The following is a 20,064-nucleotide window of genomic DNA, read 5'->3' on the forward strand; positions in this document are numbered from 1 at the left end:
ACAAGTAATTAACGATATCGAATAGCTATTAAAAAATTATTAAATGATTATCTGCTTTTAAATATATTATTTTATAATTTAAAAAATATAGTGATATTGATTTTTATTATCATAAATTCTCTTTTACTATTTTTGCAAATGTCGTTTTTTATAATTTATTTATTTTAGTATTATATTTATTATTCATTTACAATTATTTCAAAAAAGATGAGTTGTTTTGTTTTTGGTATTCTTTATTTACAATTATCTCAAAAAAAAAATCTCAAAATTATCTCATATGACAAAAGGATTTAGAAAAAAACCGTTCATAACACCTCTTTTTTACATATTGTAGATATAATAAATAATTAACTATATCAAACAATTATTAGAAGGTTATTAAAGATTTATACGTTTTTAAATATGTTAACTTTTAATTTTAAAAATATAGGAATATTAATTTTATTATCATAGTTTTTCTTTTTGATATTTTGCCAAATATCATTTTTTATAATTTATTTATTTTAATATTATATTTATTATTTATTTACAATTATCTCAAAAAATATGAGCTGAGTTGTTTTGTTTTTGGTATTTTTTGTTTACCTTTTCCTTCATGAAAATAAAATTTATAGAAAAGATTACTTTATAAGAACCCGAGAAGGAAGTAAAGACGATTTGTCTAAATTTCCAAACAAGACCTCCGCAATCTTCTCTTTTGTCACTAACATTTATATTCCATTTTCCTACGGCTCCCCGTATCATCTGTGATTTCTCCATGGAAGCGCTAGCAAGCTCCGTGAACATTCCCAAGTTTCCAGACCCATACTCTTCTTCTTTGTTCAGGAAGCCTACCAATCGAACTGGGTTTCTTAGAATCAACGACTATAATAACTTCGTTGGCCTTCGTGCTCTCTCCGGCGAAGCTGAAGAGGCCAAGCCATCTGATAATAGGTTTGGATTATTTTCGGAAGAAGATGTATCTTTTGAAGATGTCCCTTTCAGCGAGGTACCGTTTCCTTACTCCTCGTTGGATACCCAGTTTTGTTATGCACACTTTTTATATTACAGTAAGCGGCGTCCGTAGAAATATGGAATTAGGTTTTGATTTTTCTGCGTGGAATTGTGACTGGAAATTTACGACAACAAAGGCAACTCCTACGAGTTCATATTTTGATTTTTGTACGGATATCATTTAACTTATAGGAAAATGAATTTCAAATTTTTTTAACATCTTGCTGGAATCATAAGCCTTCCTCCGGATTACTTTTTGTTTTCTCACTATTGTTCTAGTTCTAGATCACTTGTTAATTATTGTCCTATGTACTTGGGATTGTTTGGCGGATAAAAAAACTTCGTTTGTTGTCACCTACAAAAAGAGAGATTTTGAAAGAGAAGTAGAATGGGAGTTTAGAGCGAAAGGTAGAAGAGAGAATGTAAAAGAAGTTTGAAAAGGGCCGTAAAATTTTATTTTGAAAAATCAGGATAAGTCAGTAATCATTTTGGCAATGAGAGGAATTTGAGGTCCCTTGGTTTTTACAACGTGGGATTTTCAAGAAGCGTCCTCAAGATGGTCGGTCTCTTAGCTTGATACCAAACTTGAGATAATATGGGTTGCATCTTAAAAGTAACTGGCTACGAGGGGAGCAACTCAACTACCTCATAAGGAGTGCGAGGTCCCTTGGGTTTCTAATGTGAGATTCTCAATAGTTGCGCCCCATGAATGCTTTAGTCTTAGTGGACGTGAACTTTGAGACATTTGAAGGTGGAGTGATGCACGAACATAGTTGATGAACATGAATCTGGAGGCATTTAAAAGAAGCACCAGAATGCATTCCTTAAAGCTTGGTTGATAATTTAAATAATGTTGTAATCAATTCTTCGATGCTTGAGAATATGATTGGATGTACTACCAAAACCCACAAGCACCACAACTTTTAATTTTAATTTTTATTTTTATTAAAAAGTATTAATTTGATCTATTTTGTTAGATAGAAACAGATCTATTGCTGGTGATTTTGTTTGTTTCATGAAATAGCTTTCATTTTGTAATGCCATGAGAATGAGTAGATGTCATATATTAATAAATTGGCGCATATTTGTTATGATCGTATCTCTTGCTTCCTTTAGGACGAGCTAAATTTCACTCAGAACGATGAGAAGAATGCAAATGAGCTGCTAAAGATGGATGTGTCTCTTACGGTTCCATCTGGTGGTGGAAGTGGAACTAGAGCTGGCCTTTTCAGAACACCAATATCTGGTGGTGTGCAGAGTGCAACCTCAGCACATGGTCTACCTAGACCAGCCTTAGCTGTTCGCAATCTCATGGAACAGGTTAGGCTTAACTTTCATTCTTGTCTAGTGTAGCAGAAGTTCTCAGTGTCGTATTGTCTGTATATAAAATTTAGTTGTGGTTGCTTTCTAAACTTCAAAGACTTTCTGAATTAGATCTTTTTTGTACTTTTAAGGCCAGATTTGCTCATTTGTGTACTGTGATGTCTCGGATGCACCACCGCAGGCAAGGATATCCATTTGGTTCTTTAGTAGATTTTGCAGCTGACTCCATGGGCCGTAAGTCAATTAGATTCAATACTGGCCTGATAGTTTTTACCTGTCCATTAATAATTTAGTTCAAAAGTATTGAGCATATCTAATGGCATTTGTAAATCATGTATTTTGTGTTTGTTGTTTGGTTTGGTCTTTCTTTGTTTCTATGGCTGGGAGATTGAAAAGTCACACAAAGAAGTATGATCAATGGGTTTCTTTTGGGCAATGGTATAGAGTATGACGCACAATATACTTTTTTGACTAGCTTTCTCTTTTCTAGTCCTAATCTCAATAGTCACTTCTATGAAATAATGACCTTGTGCATTGCTTCTTGTTTTATTTAATCTTGGTAGTTATGTGTTTTTTTTTTCCTTCATGCAGATCCAATTTTTTCATTTTCACCTCTGGCCATCCATACACGAAATTTGTTGGCAGACCCAAGATGCACTGTTGTTGTGCAGGTGGGCACTTTGACAAACAACATTTCTGCTCGTTACATTTTAGGTTTTCATGTGACATAATAGCCTTGCAGATACCTGGATGGAGTGGCTTGTCAAATGCCAGAGTTACTATTTTTGGTGATATATACCCCCTTCCAGAGGATCAACAGGTTAGTTTTACTTTGAAGATATAATTATCTTATAGTATAATTAACAAGTTGAAATTTTGTTGCTTGCCTCTAGTTTCACTAGTGAAGCATCAAACTAATTGCATAGGCATTCTAGTATTCATGCTTGATCATCATTCTTCTCCAATATACGCATACTAGCAATAAAATGATACTCATGAGTTTTTGCAGGAATGGGCTCATAAGCAATACATAGCGAAGCATCAACAAGGACCTTCTCAACAGTGGGGAAACTTCTATTACTTCAGGATGCAAGATATCAGGTTCATTTTTTGTTCTTTTCTTAGTGAGTCTTTGATGTGCAGTAACGCGATAATACTTCTTATAATTTTCAACATTAAAACTAGTTTGAAATTTTTTTGAAGTAGATAAGAATATTGAAAATGCTTTTGGATGAAACATTTATTTAGTTGTCAATGCTAGAAAACTAATGCTTCACTTGTCCCAAACTCACCCTTTCATTCAGAGTTGTGGCTTTGTATGTAATTTACATTTACACAGCTTATGGTTGGACGTGGTCCCTTGCAATCTATAATGTATATAAAAATAAATGGTGGGATTGGAGGTCTAATTTTTTTTAGTTCATACCTTTGTTTTCCTGAATTGAATAAACAAAATTTTAGATGGGTTGAAAGGCTAAAAGTTACAATTAAAAAATTGCAACATGTGTATGAATCATTTACCTATTCATTGAATTTATGAATATTTTCCCAAATTTATTAAATCTTATTCAAGTTGGTGTGGCTGTAATCCATGAGCTCTTTCACAATAAAATGTTATACAACTGATTAATAGAGGTGTACATAAGTTGGTTGCATGTTTACGGTATAAAAGAATCCCATTCAATGATTCAGGTATTATTTAATCAATATTTATACTTCCATTTATCAACATTTAAGAAATACCATCATTCTTCTTTCATAGATTGAGATTCGGATATTTGAGAAATATCTTATTCTAGTATATTGTATTTTTCCACGTTGTGTAAGTTGCTTTGTTAACATTCTCAATTCATTTTACTTAAACACTTCTTTATTTCATTAATTAATAAAATTTACTGGAGCATTTGTTTCGAAGTTTTAAAAAGAAATAGATTTTGTTTTCTCCATTTTGAGGCAACTTAGCCATGTTAATTAATCTAAGCATTTTGTTTCATGTATAAAATGATCTCCAAATTATCAGTAGGTAGTTGTATCACAGAAGTAAGAGCTTTCTCATCGAGATGGAAGTTTTTTCCCTCTTGTTATTCATAAACGGAAATATTCAACCTTGTTAGGCGAGAATTTGAAAATAGTAAGTTTATTTTAGTTTATGGGAATTTGAAGACACTATCAAAGCTCTTAAAACTTAACTAAGTTACATAAACCATGTGAAATGAATGCTGAGTAATTGGTAGTACTTTATAAATTCGCCAATCTTCGTGTGATCTGACTTTAAATATGTGTAATATCCTTTTGGTTGTTTTGTTCGGACTATGGACTTTGGGCGGCAACTTACTTACACTATCAATGATTTACTGATTTCTGCTATTTACATTTCCGCCTCTGTTTTATGCTTTGTTTGCTTCTATTTTGGCTGTATTTTTGTACTCAATAACATTCATACATGTGTCCTATCATTTCTCTATTTAATTAAATACTTCGTCTCTGTATAAGCGTTGAGGGCATCCATTCTGCTCTGTTATTTCTGCACTTTTACTAATCTTTCCTGCCTCTCTCATCACATAGATGTTTTACAGAAAAAAATGTTTGAATGACATTTGGTTCCTAGATAACTCGTCTAGACTCATTGATAGCTAAATCCCTCAAGCAGATGCCTTCGTATGTTGGGTTCAATTTGTTCTCTTCCTTTCCGTTGTTTTGTTTTGTTTATTTATATATCAACATAATTTTAACAAGGATAAAGTTAAGGGTGACCAGGTAGTAGAGGGGAACAGTTACTTGTGCTATATATTTGATTGTAATTAAATATTATTGCCGGTGGTCGCAAAAAATACATAAGCTCATGCTTGGCATGTTTACCAACGAGGAAGTGGATGTTAATGACAAGAAAAATTATCGTGCTTGATCTTTTGGTGTTTTTGCAGTGACATTTATTTTATTGGAGGCTTTGGGACTGTTGCGTGGGTGGATGTGAAGGAGTATGAGACCCTTCAACCTGATAAGATTGCGGTTGACGGAGGTGAGCAAAACCTTAAGGTGAGGATCTAAGTTGCTAATTCTTCTTCTGCATCTTCTTTTTCTTCTCAAAAATATTAATTCAGTTGTAATCTATGAATTGAATGGTTTGAAAACATGGAGTCTTAAGAAAGTACATGTAGAAGTACATTGTCATTATTGCTTTGAAGACTCGATATCCAGCACTCCCATAAGGGTGTGTACAATGTTCTTTCTCAAAGCAGGCTAACGAGGGATATTTTTTGGGACTGTTTCTATTTGGGTTTCTTAGTATTTGTATTTCCCCCTACATATCCCCCACGTGTAGGAACTGAACGTGATGTTCTCAAAGCCTTTGAAAGAGCTGCTGTCAGCTGAAAGTGAAGTTGACGATGCCGCTTTAATATCAATAGACAGCAAGGGAATAGATATTCGAGTTCGGCAAGGAGCTCAGGTACCAAAAGATAATGGTGTGGAGATTTTTACATCTTCTGGCAACCTGTATAATCTATAACCTATGCCTTTTACAGTTCAATGTCCAAAGACTATCTTTTGAAGGAGGGCATGCCGTGGAAACACTTGAGGAAGCCAAGGTTGCACTTTGGAAGCTAATAAACAAAGGTGGAGTATGCAATTTTAAAAAATAATTAGATGGTTTAACTCAATAAAAAAGGATGTTTTTCCATCTCTCATCTCGAGGCTCACAACCTACTACGCCCAATGGACGATGCGCTGTGAAGTACTGAAATCATATAGGCAAGGTATTGTAGAAAGTCTGGATCAAGAATAAGCCAGTGAGTTCTGTTGATTTGTTCTGTTTTTACTTCCCATTTGGTGTTTATTGCATAAGTGAATATGACATCCAAGTAGCTTGTTGAAATTTTACTAGACGTGTTGAGGAATAATGTTATAATCTAATTTAACTATTCGATTTTGGAATATCATTTTTCTTATCATTATTTGGACTATTTTCCATGTATTCATTCTCCCTTATTTGTTTTGGGGTTACCATTTTTATATGCTTACACGTGTAACATCCCCAGGGTCCATATATATATGTACGTATGTATATCATTAATTAATGAGCATTGCCTGTTTCCTATGTGTAAACTGCAAACTGTCACTCCATGGCTCTTTGGTGCAGTTAAATTGTACTCTACTGGTTGAAATTGTGACTTCTTAAACTTTATGTAGGATGATCTTAAGACGTTTTAGAAAGATGAACTCATATTAACATAAACTTGTAGGCTATCCTAGTAGCCTTCCATCCAAATGACTATTAAAGTTGGCAACATGATGAACAAAGTTTATTAAGACCAAAAAAAACATATTGAATTGACTTTTTAAATGTTAAAAGGAAAAACAAACGTATAGGTTATCTTATTAATATATTTTAAAACTTCATTTGGTAGGTTGAAAAGACATAATCATGAATTACCATCTTAGCTATTTGCATGACTTCGTTTATGCGAAACTGCTACTTTCAAAATTCAATCACACCAAAATGCAATGGTCATAGGAGAAACTTGGGAGGAAACCCCTCAACATTTTTCAAGGCTATACCTCTCTTGGTATAATTTCGTTTTAACTAAGTGAATTTTTCATAAGCTTTTTTCGTGACCTATTAATTATGTGCTAGAAAATGATCGAGTCAAAGAATGAGTTATTAAAGTTTGAGTCTTATAGTTTTAAACAGGATTTTATATGGTCTTATGTCAAACGATCACACAATCACTCAATAATATAAATAATATACATGTACATGTTATTTAAGTGACTACATAACTCAATAATGTACATGTTACTTAAGTGACTACGTAATTACCAGTAATGAAAGAAGATTCTATTATAAATTTTCTCAAAGTTATTATATAGTTGCTTTCTCTTACCAATTGGGTTTCTTTTTAACTAACAAATCTGATTTAATTGTGGTAACCCGTTTTAGAAGAGCTTGACGGCCAGGGAAGGGATTGTTAAACCTGGGAACGGGATTCTCATTCTCCGTTTTCCCTTCACTTTTCTCGCCGCCTCCTTTCGATTTCTCTCGCTTCTCTCTCAACCGATCTCTTCTCTCCCTCCTCCTTCCCCCGCCGCCGCCACCTGATACATTTCGCGCCGTCTTCCATTCCGAATTCTGAGTTGGTTCGATTCGCCGTGGAATTCTTCCACCTTTCGAGGTCCCCAAGAGCTCAAAATCCACATCTCTCCAACCGGATTTATTATCCCAATCCCAACCAAACCTGTCGCTGATCTCCGACAACTCAGAAACGACGTCGTCACGGCCACTCCGACCGGCGCCGGTCAGAACGTTGTGAGCGAACTCCCACTGGACCCGGTCTTGGTAAACCGGGTCTTCCAGAACTTGGTCTGCTAAAATCGCCCACTCTTCGAACTCTCTTGCTCTTAGATTTTTGGAGATCCATTTCAGATAGGTTGAAGGAAGGGTTCCAAGCATTTTGCCCTTGTGTTTTCCAAACCCTATCACCCGGTCTCTGCCTGGAATCGGATTTTGCCCTTCTGCCTCGCTTCTAATTGTATTTCCACGGCTTCGTCTTCTCCACACACATGCCGCCGCTGAAGCATTTCCCGGCAAACATAGACTCGTGGAACCGGCAAAAACACCAACCATTTTTAACTCTCGACTCTCGACGGACGAACTATATCTATACCGACTCAACCGTCGGTTTTTACATTTTATTTAAAAGATACCGAGAAACTTGAAAATAAAAATATAATAATATTTGTTCTTTTAAAAGAGTTACACATAAAATCGTCTTCATTGATTGTTAACGTCTTCGTTGATTGTAGTAACATCGTTAAGAAGCATATTATATTTTAGATGTTTGTGACAAACAAGTCTTTAAAGATGATCCAACATCATTAGACAACTTTGATTTTGTATTTAAATGCACTTTTATCAACTTTATATATATATATATACATACATATATTATTGGTAGTTTGAAATGCACAACAAAGTTATTGGTTGGAGTTTGTTGTTTAAGATGATTGTCTAAGTTGGAAGTCAAATGTGATATTTGTTGAAGTTGATCGATAGAGGTGGTCTTTTTTGTTATTGGTTGCCAAAGGTAAATGTTGGTGTCGATTGTTAGAGGTGGTCATCACTTGTCATTAAGATTGACAATCAAATGTGATTTTCGTTAAAGTTTATGGTAGTGGTAGTAATTGGAGTATGAAGTTCAATGTGGTTTTTGAAGTTAATTACCAAAGGTGATTTTCACAAAAAATTTATAGTTATAGATGGTTGTCGGAGACAGAAGTTGGCTACACGAAGGTGAACTTGAAGTTGGTTGTGAGAGTTTGTTGTTGGAGCCTGGAATTCATATTGCAAAGATGGTCATCAAAGTTGATTTTTGTTGGAATTTGTTATTAGAGATGGTTACCAGAGTACAAAATTTTTCTACCAAAATTTGTCACGCAAAGGTGGTTGTCGGAGCCCAAAATCAATAATCAAAGTTAGACGTGGAAAAGTAATCATCAAAGTTAAATAGTCGAAAATATTAATGGTGATCGATAAGTGAATTCATTCCATTGAAAATATTAATAAAAAAAAAAAAAAGGAAAAGTTGGATAGTATACAAAATCAAATCCACCACCAACTTTAATATGTAAAGTTGGCGAGCCATACACCTCATAATTTTTGTTTACACACTTACTTCTAATTTAACCTTAATCTGACTCTAACCGGTGGGGGAACTGAGAAATTATCGGAGCTTGCGCGCTTCTTATCCGAATTTAATTGATGCGGAGTTGTGTGCTTCGGCTGAGCCTGGCACGATGCTGTCGTCTTTGCAACTTCCCACTGGCCTCCGCAGTTCATCACCTCTCTTGTCTCCAATTCCTCAAGGGCAAGCTCGTCGTCAATGTCTTCCTCTTCCATCTTCCTCTTCCCTCACCGCTTTCCCCGACATGTCGACGCAGCCCTTGGAATCCATCGCAGCGGAGCCTTCCACATTCAACCAATGGCAGAACAACAACGGCGACATGGCCGACGATGACTACGAAGATAAGGACATTTCTAGGATTCCCGTTCCTAGACACAAACACATTCCAGTTTCCAAAGCTCAGTTGTTGGATGCCATTGTTTCCACCTTCTTCAATTCCAACCATGCCGACGATGATCATAACGACGCTCAACATTTTCAGCTCATCTCTTCGTTAGTTCCATTCCACCACTCGTTCTCTCCATTTCTTCTCCCGAAAATCAAGGCAATCAAGTTCACTTAACCGCTTTTGCAGGTGCCTGGATTCCATTCTTCATGCTGAACACAAGAAGATTTTAGAAGAAATGCGGAGTGATTACTCTCTTTCTCAGTCGCTGGAAAACGAGGCTACCCCAGCAGAGGTTTCTACTAATACTGATGGCCAGCTTGTTTCTAATGAGACAGAGGTGTCTACCACGGCCAAAGATGCCATGGTTGGGATTGAAAGCATGGAGGATCTGGTGCAGAAAATTGGCGTTAGCAGTGCGATGCCTTTCGGTTATAGTCTGGATTTCCGTAATCTATTGAGTTCTCCGAAGGGTGGAATAAATAGTTACATCAACGGGGAGTCTTCGTATGTCTTGAAGTCTTCAATTTCTTCACATCGTTTTTCCAATTGAAGTTAATGAGCTTACAAACATCAAACGTTGCATGTGTTTATGATCAAAACAAAAACTTCAATCGAGTTGATCTCTATTGTTCTTTATTCATTAATAAGGCTTCTGCATGAGATCTTTGCATACTGCCAGTAATTGCAACTTGAAATGATATGACTACACTTTCACTCAATGAACACGTAGAAGACGAGATTTGTACTTGTGGATTCCCTTTATGGTCCTTGACGTTCGAATGCTCAGATGAGCTAAGTTATAACAACTTGCATGAATCGGCCTATGCAATCCCTTTAGGATATAGAAATACCGTCTTTCTTTAGTTCATGTTTCATGTTTGCGACTCTGACATCATATCATGACATTGACAGCAGATATTTAAAATGAAATGCTATTCTGATAGAATTCACCATTCCTGTACGCATGTTGCTTAAGTGATTTTAGCTAGGGACAATTTTAATCTTTAAAATAAAATGTAAGATAATTTGTGTAGTGCTTATGTGGTTGTACATTCTCTCCTTTTTCTACAGCTAGACTGATTCAACCTGAATCTGAATGAAATATTTCCCTCTTGTGTATTTTTGTTAGAGTAGCAGTTGCCACTCGTTTCCAGCGTTCTTTTATGAAACTTCTTAAAAATGCCCAATTTGAAGAACTCTCAGCCATGGACCTGGTCTTGACATCAGCATTGAATACGGACTATCTGCTGACTTTGCCTATATATGTTGACTGGAAGAGGGCATCTGAATCCAATGCAATTATTTTCAGGTTCTGCAATAGTCTATTTTTATTCTCTTTGTAAAGTTCGAGACATAATGCTCGTTGTTTATTGTTTATCTTAGGCATCTTGTACGTTCTAAGTTCTTAAAAAACATGCCTCTTTAACGAGTTCATTTATTATATTTGCTTGGGTTTGTTTAATCCCGATGTGATACAATAGTCACGTTTTATCTGGATCTATTGTTAGAAGTCAGGAGTGCCAAGCATTTTTTAACTACTGGATGGTTGTTTTAAAACAGTACACTTGCCTAGATCTGATAATTCCATCCCGTTTCACTCCTTTTCCTTCTTTTTTAAAATTTTCTCAAAGCATTTAAAAAAAAAACCTGTAAACTATAAAACAATACTTGGTGGTTGGGTATTAGTATCAGTATCGATAGCCTACTTGGCTATTTGATATGAAAATATGGCCGTTAGAGATGTCATTGTTTCTCATCTAATTTTTTGAAGCAATACCCTAGTCAATTATATATAGCGTCAGCATATATTTTCCTGTTCCAACATTGGGCAGGTTCCAATTGTGATTGTTTTCTTAACAGGCGAGGATATGCAACTGAGAGGCAGAGAGGCCTATTAATTGTTGATAAACTAGATTATATACAGTCTAGACTTCTACGCGGACTCTTTTCCTTAATCTCAAAACCACTGAGGAGACTTGGTACTTGGATTGCTGAGGTTGACCATTTTTGGATATTGGTTGCCAACTTTGATCCCCTTTTCTTAAACATCTAACGTGTCGATACTTCTGTAACTATGTTGAACTTCCAGCATCATTCATTGTCATTCTTTTCATGTTTCCTTTTTTCTTATCAACAGGCTGCCCTTGGTGCTCCACAGATGCAAGAAATACAAGAATGGGTTAAGAGGTTGAGGCTTTGGGTGAGGGATCTTCCTATGTCTCAGCAATTATTTCGTTATGATGAAGAAGACTCTGATGATCTACTGAGAGACAATCAGATTTCGGATAAAGACCTTCCAATTTGGCTGGCAGCTCAGAGTGCAGTATCTCGTTATGAGGGAATTCTTTCTTCTACAGGACCTCGTGGAAGACTCTTAAGGAGGCTTCTGACATGGATAGGGCTTCTTCCTCCTATGCCAGAGCAACCATTCAAGCTTACTGATGACAGTAAAGCTTTTGAACCTTATTTAAGGTTTGACCATTACGATTGGCCCATCTAGTTATTGCTCTAATCTTGTTGTATAAGAAAGAAATTTCAAGTTTAGTTCTCTAGCTATGCCTTTTTGGCAATGCTGCTAAAAGTGCTTGTTGACAATGTGCTCATGGCCTGTGCCATGTCAGATTTTATCACTTTTTTTAGAAATTGGTCTCATTATGTCATAAAAGGATATATTATAACGAGCCCCTCTTAATAACTATCTCCGAGTTCTCTTTACTTTCGCCCCTCTTACTGACTGTACTTTGAACCACTATCCATTAAACATCTAATGAACTGGTATTTAGTGAAAAATACGCCCATATAAGGTCCTGATGTTCTTATTATATTCTGTAAGGTATCTAGATAAGTATAATAGTATGATATAGTAAGGGGTATAGAGGTAATTATATGGGAAGTTAGTTACAAACTTTGTTATAAATAGGAGGGGGGAGAGTGAGTGAAGACAAACTATTTGTGGAGTGTTCCAGCGCTTGGGCAAGTGCACTCAAGAAGGAGGTTCCAAGTTTCTTTATATTTAGGTTTATCTTGTATTTCTTCATAGTTATAGTTCAATATATTCAGATCTTGATCTTCTTAGGAAGTATCCTACTATATTCCTAACGTAGTACTTGTCTTTTCATCTCAAATGTATTGGTGAGTAGATAGCCATGATTTTATTTTTTATGATGTTTGTTACTAGTCTAGCCGTACGAATCATTTATTGTTGATAATATTATTATTATCGGTTACACTTACCACCAATGCTTGTTTAAATGCTGTTGGATCATGGATGCTGCTTATTGGTCCCATGTTCACTTTAACACAATATGATAATGTGTTGAGAGAACCAGTTCACCTTTATGGACACATAACTCAGTCACTCTGACATTCATTTGGAATTGTTGCAACCTTTTCCTTTTTTTGTGTGTGTTTGTGGCCTAGTAGTTGGATTAGCATTTTACCTCTTGAATAACTTTGCAATAAAATTGTTTTTAATCCAGGCCTATCTTCATATCACGAATATCACTCAGTGATATATGGAGGCCTGCAATGAAAAATTGCGGGAACGATATTTGGAAACAGTTGAAAACATCCATTTCAATCCTCCTCTCTCAATCAGTGCTCCAGGTATTCTTTTTCTTTTAATTTTCTTAGTACCTCCTCTTCCTTTTAGCTGAGCTGTTGGAATAATATGGATTCACCCAAACTTTGACGCAAGCAGAGAATGTTAATAAAAATAGAAAGAAGTGCAACCTGGCCGATGAAAAAGAATTCCCACCAGGAATAACTATTGCACGAAGTCTTTCCAGTTCAAATTAATAATAAAGCAAAAAGTTAATGTTATTACGAAAGAAGCTTTTGTAAAGGGAGCTTCAGCTTGAGAAAGGCTTCAAAAGGCCGCTCTTTGTTTCTTTTGAGCCAAAGAGACCACATAAAAGCTCTAACTGCATGATTCCCCTATACTTCATGGAGCAAAGCATCTTTGAGGAGGCCAAAGGTGAGAAAGTAGATTTCATCAGAGAAATACCCATCCTTTAGCAGCAAAAGGGGAAGGTGAAACAAGTGGTCTTAATATTCTACTTCAATTAGACAGAAACAGTAGGTATTTGGGGAGATGTACCAGTAAGAGTTTTTCATCTGTCACTTAGGATTCCATCTCCTATACACTACAATTTTATTTTATTTTTTAAACCTCTTTGGGTACTACCCTTCCTATATCTAATTGATTGTAACTTTTTCAGAATAGACGAAATGTTTGAAATAAACAACTTTACAGAGAAATCCCCAGAAATCTAGCTTGTCAAAGAACTTTATCATCTGACAAACAAATGCTCACTGCCCTAATCTTGTTTCTAAGCGGGGAACTTTCAATATATCTAATAAAAAGGAATGCTCGTAAGCACAAAATCTAGATCCCACACATCTTTACTCCAACAGTCACTGCTCACCATTTTTTTTCTTTTTCTTTTTAAATTATCACGGAATATCTGAAAATGAAAAACACTTTTCTTTATAATGTGTTGTGTTAATGTTCTGATGTGTTAATGCAATGCACTATTTGGAGTTTATTGATAGTTATTGGTCATATGTTGAAATATCCATTATTATTTATTATTTTTTAAACAATAAACGAAGCTTTCACTGAGAATTTTCATTTGTTTATTCTTTCTTGTCCTGCGGTCATTAATCTCAAAGAACTTTATAACTTGCTGTTTGCTTGTGAATTAGGAGCCAGCTTTCGAAGAATTGATTTTACTTTACACCAAAAATGGAAGAAATAGTGGAGATAGGACTGAGGTTCCATCTTTGCAGTTAAAGATCTATGAGAAGATTCCTATTCCAGACTTACCAGTATATACTTCTCACACTTCAATGTCTGTTAATGCTTTCATTTTTCTTTCATACAATGTATTTTCCCTTGTTTTATACTGCACATTTCTTTTTGCATTTCTTATTTGAGACGTTATTCTCTTTTTATTTATACTCATGAATTTCAATCTTGGTTAAAATGACTTGCAGGTGATCTTTCCTGACAAGAAACTATCTTTTCGAATTATAGATGCGGTATGGCCTATATTTGATTTTCTCAAATGCAATTTTTAGAATGGCTTGAATTAATATCCATGTGGACTAAAACTGAAGAGTGTGTAGAATGTCAGTGCATGGTTCTTTGTAATTGTCATTTTATTAGCTTAATTTTTTTTATCTCGTGCTTTTTATTCCATAATATGATATTTACAATGAGTATTAGATGGTTTTACTAATGTTTTCATGCATGGAGGAGACAAATGTTATCTGTTGGGATGGGTAGTGATTATTTATAATTGAGATTAGGGTTGGAAGAAATGTCTTCGTTAAGATACCCGGTGATTGAGTGGCAAGTAATAATTAGGAAAATGAATATGAGTGGCAAATATGCGAATGAGCTTAGACTTTCCTAGGTACCTGTGTCAAATTTAGTAAGTTGATTTATTGGCTATTGGTGTGCAAGGATCAACAGAACTTCTATTTTTCCCTCTGGTATTGCTTCTCTAATCTGGATGAAATTGTATAGAGTTCCATGCTTAATGAGGTTAATAGACAAAATAAACAAGCAACTTGTTATGAGTGCATATCCAAGACTGATCATGGTCAAAGGCTTTCTTTCCCAAGGGACTTTATGAATGCAAGGCATAAGTAGCTTTAATTAGAGGAGGAATGATTTCTTGAGTCATCCATTTCCGCCATAGTTTTATTAATGATCATGTTCATATACTGATGTATTTTACATCGGTGCCTTCCAATATTGAGCAATATCAACCCATATGAAGTAAGTTCAGTCTTAATTATGAATTAAGTTTTGTGGTCAGTCACCTATTTGTTTTATTATCTGTATGGTTATTATTAGTTGATTATATACAATGTTGAGATGGTTCATTGTTATCATTTTTGGCTTAATCTCTTGATGTGATACCTTCAAATTGTAGCTACGCTTGGATGCTGCGACAATATTGGGACTTCTGGCTTTCTTCATCAATTACAAGTTTGAGAACGTCTTGTCCTCACCGTATGCTTTGTCTTAACTCCATCTTTTATGGAATATATGCTTATTGTTAACTTGCTACATGATTATAGTTAGTAATTTGCTTCCTAGGATAACATATCTGTTTCCTCGGGCCACATTTTATAACACCTCTGTATGACAAATTTTTAAAAGATTATGATATGAGTGAACTTGCTCAGGTATTTACCACGTGATTTCCAGATAGAGTAGGTAGTCTAGATATCTGTGCTCTTAACAAACTGTTGTGGAGATTATCATGAATGCTTGCTCTTGGTCTCTTTCTAGACAGAGTTTTTTGGCATTCATCTAATTTCTCATGTATTTTATATTCTAAAAATAACATTGATTCTATGTGAAACGTGCAGCTTTACAAGCCTATACACACGATAATTGTTAATGTATGCTACATGAATATCATCTAAATTTGTTGGTACATCAATTGTTGATTTAATTCTAATTGGTCTTCAATTTTGGCATCTCAAGAAACCTAGAAGGTTAGCTTATGAACGATTAAATATTGTTTTGACGGGTTACTGTTTCTTGATATAATATTAAATGGACAGTATTGAATAAATTGGTTAAATTGATTTTTGGAGGTATGCATATCTAGTTAAATATTAGATTGAGGTTGTAGCCTCAAGAGGTGGAACATTTTTTTTACTTGTGCATGTCACTTATTTGAAACCTAAAGAATAATTATTATTTCTTCTTATTTTTGCAGTGTTTGACTTTTTACTCTTGCGTTTGTTTCTGCCATAGGTCAGCAATTGTTCTTGATGTGGTTGCTTTCAGTGCTCTTGTCATCTACATCACTCGAGTTGTTTTGGGTTACAAACAAACCTGGGATAGGTATCAAGTGAGTCAATTTTATTGATGCTAACGTCTCATTTTAACCCAGCTTACTATATGCATATGATGGTTGATCGCTACTTTTCTAATTAAAAGATTCGAACAGTTATTGGTTAACAGGACGCTGTATGAGAAAACTATAGCAAGTGGTTTTGGGTCAGTTCATTTTCTGTTGGACGCTTCAGAACAACAGCAAGTGAGTTTTTTGTTCTTTTTAAGTTTTATTTACAACTGCTCAACAATTTCCTGAGATGCCTACATCATGATATCAATTTCGAGTATACAAAGATGGAAGAAGTAAAGTCATTGTCTACCGTTAGGGTTGTAATATTCGAGAGAACATAACTAAAAAAGGGTAAGCTTCAAAAGTGGGATTCCTTTCACCTCTCGTAAACTAGTTTTCCATTATCAATGATGTCTGAGTTCAAAATTATTGTCTCATTAGGATTAGTTATTAGGATTGAGATTAGTTTCTTTTATCGATTAGAATTAAGATTAGTTTGTAATAGGTGCTTAAGCACCTTGAAGAACCAAACCCCCAAAAGTTAGTTATTGGGGTGGGAGAACCAAGCCACCTAAGTACCACATTGGTCATTCCGTTCTAACCGATGTGAGACAAAGACATCCAATTCTACCATGGTTCCTAACAGTTTGCTTTACGATTCTCTAAAAATAGAGAAATATTCTTCGGTAACTTTTGATTTCTAATAAAGATTTTGACTTTATTATTGGAGGTTTCTCTCCTTTTATCCCTTAGGCTACCTCAAGTGATATTATAAAAGAGAAATGATGTGGATATAGTTCCACCTTGAGTTGCTTTGTCTAACATTCATTTTCTGGTGCAGTACAAAGAAGCTATTTTGGCGTATGCAATACTACTCAAAGAAGAAAAGGGAGAGGTTTCTGCCTTTTCTTGTGTAGTGTAGACTTAGATTCTTATATGTTTACATTTGCAAGCTGATTGGTTGACGGAAGAATGAATTTCTGTAATTGCAGGTAACATGTGGCAAAAGCGTTGGGGACAAATGCGAAAAATTTCTGTACGAGGTTTTAAAAGTGAAGGTATGATAGATGGGAATGAAATTGTATTTGCTTATTGTTCAACTCTAATTGGGATTTACCTGTGTTTTCGCAAGCTGAAGGTGCACTCTAGAACTTAAAAATAAGAAAAATAACTAACTAAAAGGTCACGTCATGAAAATAGGAAAAAAGAGCTCTCTATTCGAGATGGAAAGCATTGTCAATTTCCTTTTATTAAAAGTATTAAAAAAAGTTTCCTTTTATTAAGAGTATAATTTTTTAATAGGAAAAAGTAGGAAATTTGAGCCTAAGGCACACACCACAAACACTTAGGTCCAACCTTCGCTAGCATAGAAGTTGTTTTGCTTCGAGTTTATGGTGGGTGTGATTCTAAAATAGTTAAAAACCATTTGTTATGTTCAAAATACTTTTTAATATATTTTTAGGGCGTGCTCGGTTCAACTATCTTAAAAATAAGTCATTTTGAAAAAAAATTGAAGTGTTTGACAATCATTCAAAATATTAATCGAAACATTTCAAAATTTATTTGAAATAAAGGATTTAAATAAAAATGATCTTTTTGGAAATAAAAACATTTGTTTTTCTCTAGTTAATCCAAACAACCCTTATTTGTTCAAAACCAATTTTCATAATTAGAGAATTGCATTTGAACGTGTAAAATTAATATTAGATTAGTTTCGAGGGATTAAGTATATACTCAAAAGTGATTTTAACTCTTTCAAAATTATTCCCAAACATTTTTTTAAACACACACTTCAACTATAGGGTGACTAAGCTGTCGATACTTATAAATTATGCAGGTTGAAATGGCGATAGACAATGCAATAGATACGTTGTCGAGATTAGGGTTAGTAACCCTAACAGAAGTAGAGGCGGAAGATGGGAGAACAAGAGTGCAGGCTGTAGGCTGTGGGAAGGCTTATGAGGCACTTAAACAACATTGGAATAACTTACTTGCTTCAGCTTTATGATGTTAAATATTGATGCCTTTGGGATCACTTTGTGGTCTCAACATTTGTTCTGATGAGAATATGCAGTTTGGCTTTCAGCTCTACTTTTCCTTTTTACTTTTTCTTTGTAAAGTTCTATTCTATAAAAACTGCACCAAGTGATGTTATTTTTGTTCGTAGTACTATTTTCAATTTAGTAAGGATAGTTACGATGTTGTGTTGTTAATAAATTAAAATATTTATAAAATATAATAAATAATAGTTTATAAACTATAATTATAAAAAAACACCGATAAATGACAAATTGTAATATTTTGCTGTGATTTAAAATATAGTTTCACTTTTATATATAGGTTTTTGTTTTTCTATCATTTTGTTCCTACTCTATTTGCATCTCATCTCTTAGTTTTAAAATCCATGATTCTTCTTTTCATAATTAACCCAATTTCATCCTAAACAAACATTCATAAATAATATTTTTTTTTCAATAAAATATAAAAATAACTCAAGTAAGGTATGATGTATACAGTAGGATGACTTTTTTGTTTTCCTTTTTTAATTAATTCATTTTGTGTCAAACCAAACAAAAGTATAGCTATTTAAGAAGAGTTAAGTCATATTCTTTCTATCTATCAAATATATATTTAAGAGGGTCTGTTTGAACTAACTCCTAGTAATTTTAGAGAATTAAAAATGTTTTTTGTATTAAGTGTTTGGTGCTAAGTAAAAATTATTTGTTAAACAATTTTGTTGAGTTATGCGAATTTTTTATATATTTCTAAAATGTATTATATAAAAAGTGACGGATCATAGATTATAGACTATTTTATTATGTATCAGAATTTGTAGAATCGTTTATAGTTTGTGGTATAACCTAACATTCTATTGTTGGAATCTCTTTTAATAAAATGTAAAATAATAGAAAAGATTTTATTAAAACCATCTTCTATATATAAAGAATATCTTATGATAAAATATCATTTTAAGTTCTTAAATTAGAAGTAACCCAAGGCATTGAATATTTTAAAAATAAACCAAATATCTAGACTTTCGACAATGACACCTATTGACAATTAGATATTTTTTAAGTTTCGGTCATCATTCAAAACTTTCATAATTGAGTTTTGAGTTTAATTTCAATAATCACAATAAATTTAAAGTGTTGCAATCTTATCTTTTGATTTTTTTAAAATTTTAATCTATGAATTTGAGGATTAACATTTTTTATCTCAAAATTTAAACTGAATATTAATTTTCTGTTTTTTTTTAGTATTAGTGCTTATTAATTAATTTAAAATGTTTGAAAAAAATTATAATCAATTAAGTTTTATTATCTTGTAAAAAAATAATCTTAATAATTTATGGCTAATGTTTTACTTCATAATTTTCTAATAGTATGAAGGGTAAAGTTTGAAACAAAAAAAAAATAAATAGAAACAAATTTCAAATTAACCATAAATTATAATATTTTAAAACTTAAGAACAAAACTAAAATAAATAGAAGAGAAATGTTGACAAATATTAAAAAATACCAATCTATTTACAGAAATAACGAAAAGAAAAACACGAATAAGCTTCTGTCAACGGTGGATCTATATCATTTTTTGTTCATAAACTTTCATCACTAATAAACTTCAATTAGTTTTTATCAATGATAAACTTTTATTAATTTTTATCGTTGATAGACTTCTATCAATGTTCATCAATAATAGAATTGTATTAGATAGATGCTAATAGATTTGTATCATCGTCTATGTAAACTAAACAAAAAGTTAAAAAGATTTACTACAATTTATAAATAGTTTAACTCATTTTCTT

General features: G+C 33.7%; 3 protein-coding genes across 4 annotated transcripts; 2 read left to right on the top strand and 1 right to left on the bottom strand.

Annotated features, from left to right (window-relative positions):
* Nucleotides 1–620: 620 nt before the first annotated feature.
* On the top strand, nt 621–6,251 carry LOC103500616 (uncharacterized). The gene is made up of 9 exons (XM_008463980.3): nt 621–988; nt 2,110–2,313; nt 2,448–2,550; nt 2,908–2,987; nt 3,059–3,136; nt 3,326–3,417; nt 5,241–5,352; nt 5,639–5,764; nt 5,841–6,251. Exons 1-9 carry the CDS (start codon nt 758–760, stop codon nt 5,955–5,957), a joined length of 1,143 nt encoding a protein of 380 aa, XP_008462202.2. The 5' UTR covers nt 621–757; the 3' UTR covers nt 5,958–6,251.
* An 880-nt stretch (nt 6,252–7,131) lies between these two features.
* On the bottom strand, nt 7,132–8,172 carry LOC103500617 (uncharacterized). The gene has a single exon (XM_008463981.3). The coding sequence runs from the start codon at nt 7,937–7,939 to the stop codon at nt 7,196–7,198; it is 744 nt and encodes a 247-aa protein (XP_008462203.1). The 5' UTR covers nt 7,940–8,172; the 3' UTR covers nt 7,132–7,195.
* An 815-nt stretch (nt 8,173–8,987) lies between these two features.
* Nucleotides 8,988–18,446, top strand: LOC103500618 (uncharacterized). Of its 2 annotated transcripts, none has more exons than XM_017047378.2 (14): nt 8,988–9,488; nt 9,571–9,888; nt 10,514–10,693; nt 11,245–11,401; nt 11,522–11,856; nt 12,864–12,990; nt 14,092–14,214; nt 14,383–14,427; nt 15,330–15,409; nt 16,166–16,262; nt 16,362–16,451; nt 17,101–17,154; nt 17,252–17,317; nt 18,097–18,446. In XM_017047378.2, the coding sequence occupies exons 1-14, from the start codon at nt 9,109–9,111 to the stop codon at nt 18,265–18,267; spliced, it is 2,223 nt and encodes a 740-aa protein (XP_016902867.1). In that variant the 5' UTR covers nt 8,988–9,108; the 3' UTR covers nt 18,268–18,446. The 2 variants fall into 2 exon arrangements, with proteins under 2 accessions (XP_016902867.1, XP_008462204.1); XM_008463982.3 differs by having other exon boundaries at nt 8,989–9,488; nt 11,245–11,380.
* Nucleotides 18,447–20,064: the final 1,618 nt, after the last annotated feature.

This window comes from Cucumis melo, chromosome 1, assembly GCF_025177605.1.
Source record: "Cucumis melo cultivar AY chromosome 1, USDA_Cmelo_AY_1.0, whole genome shotgun sequence".
NCBI lineage: Eukaryota > Viridiplantae > Streptophyta > Magnoliopsida > Cucurbitales > Cucurbitaceae > Cucumis > Cucumis melo.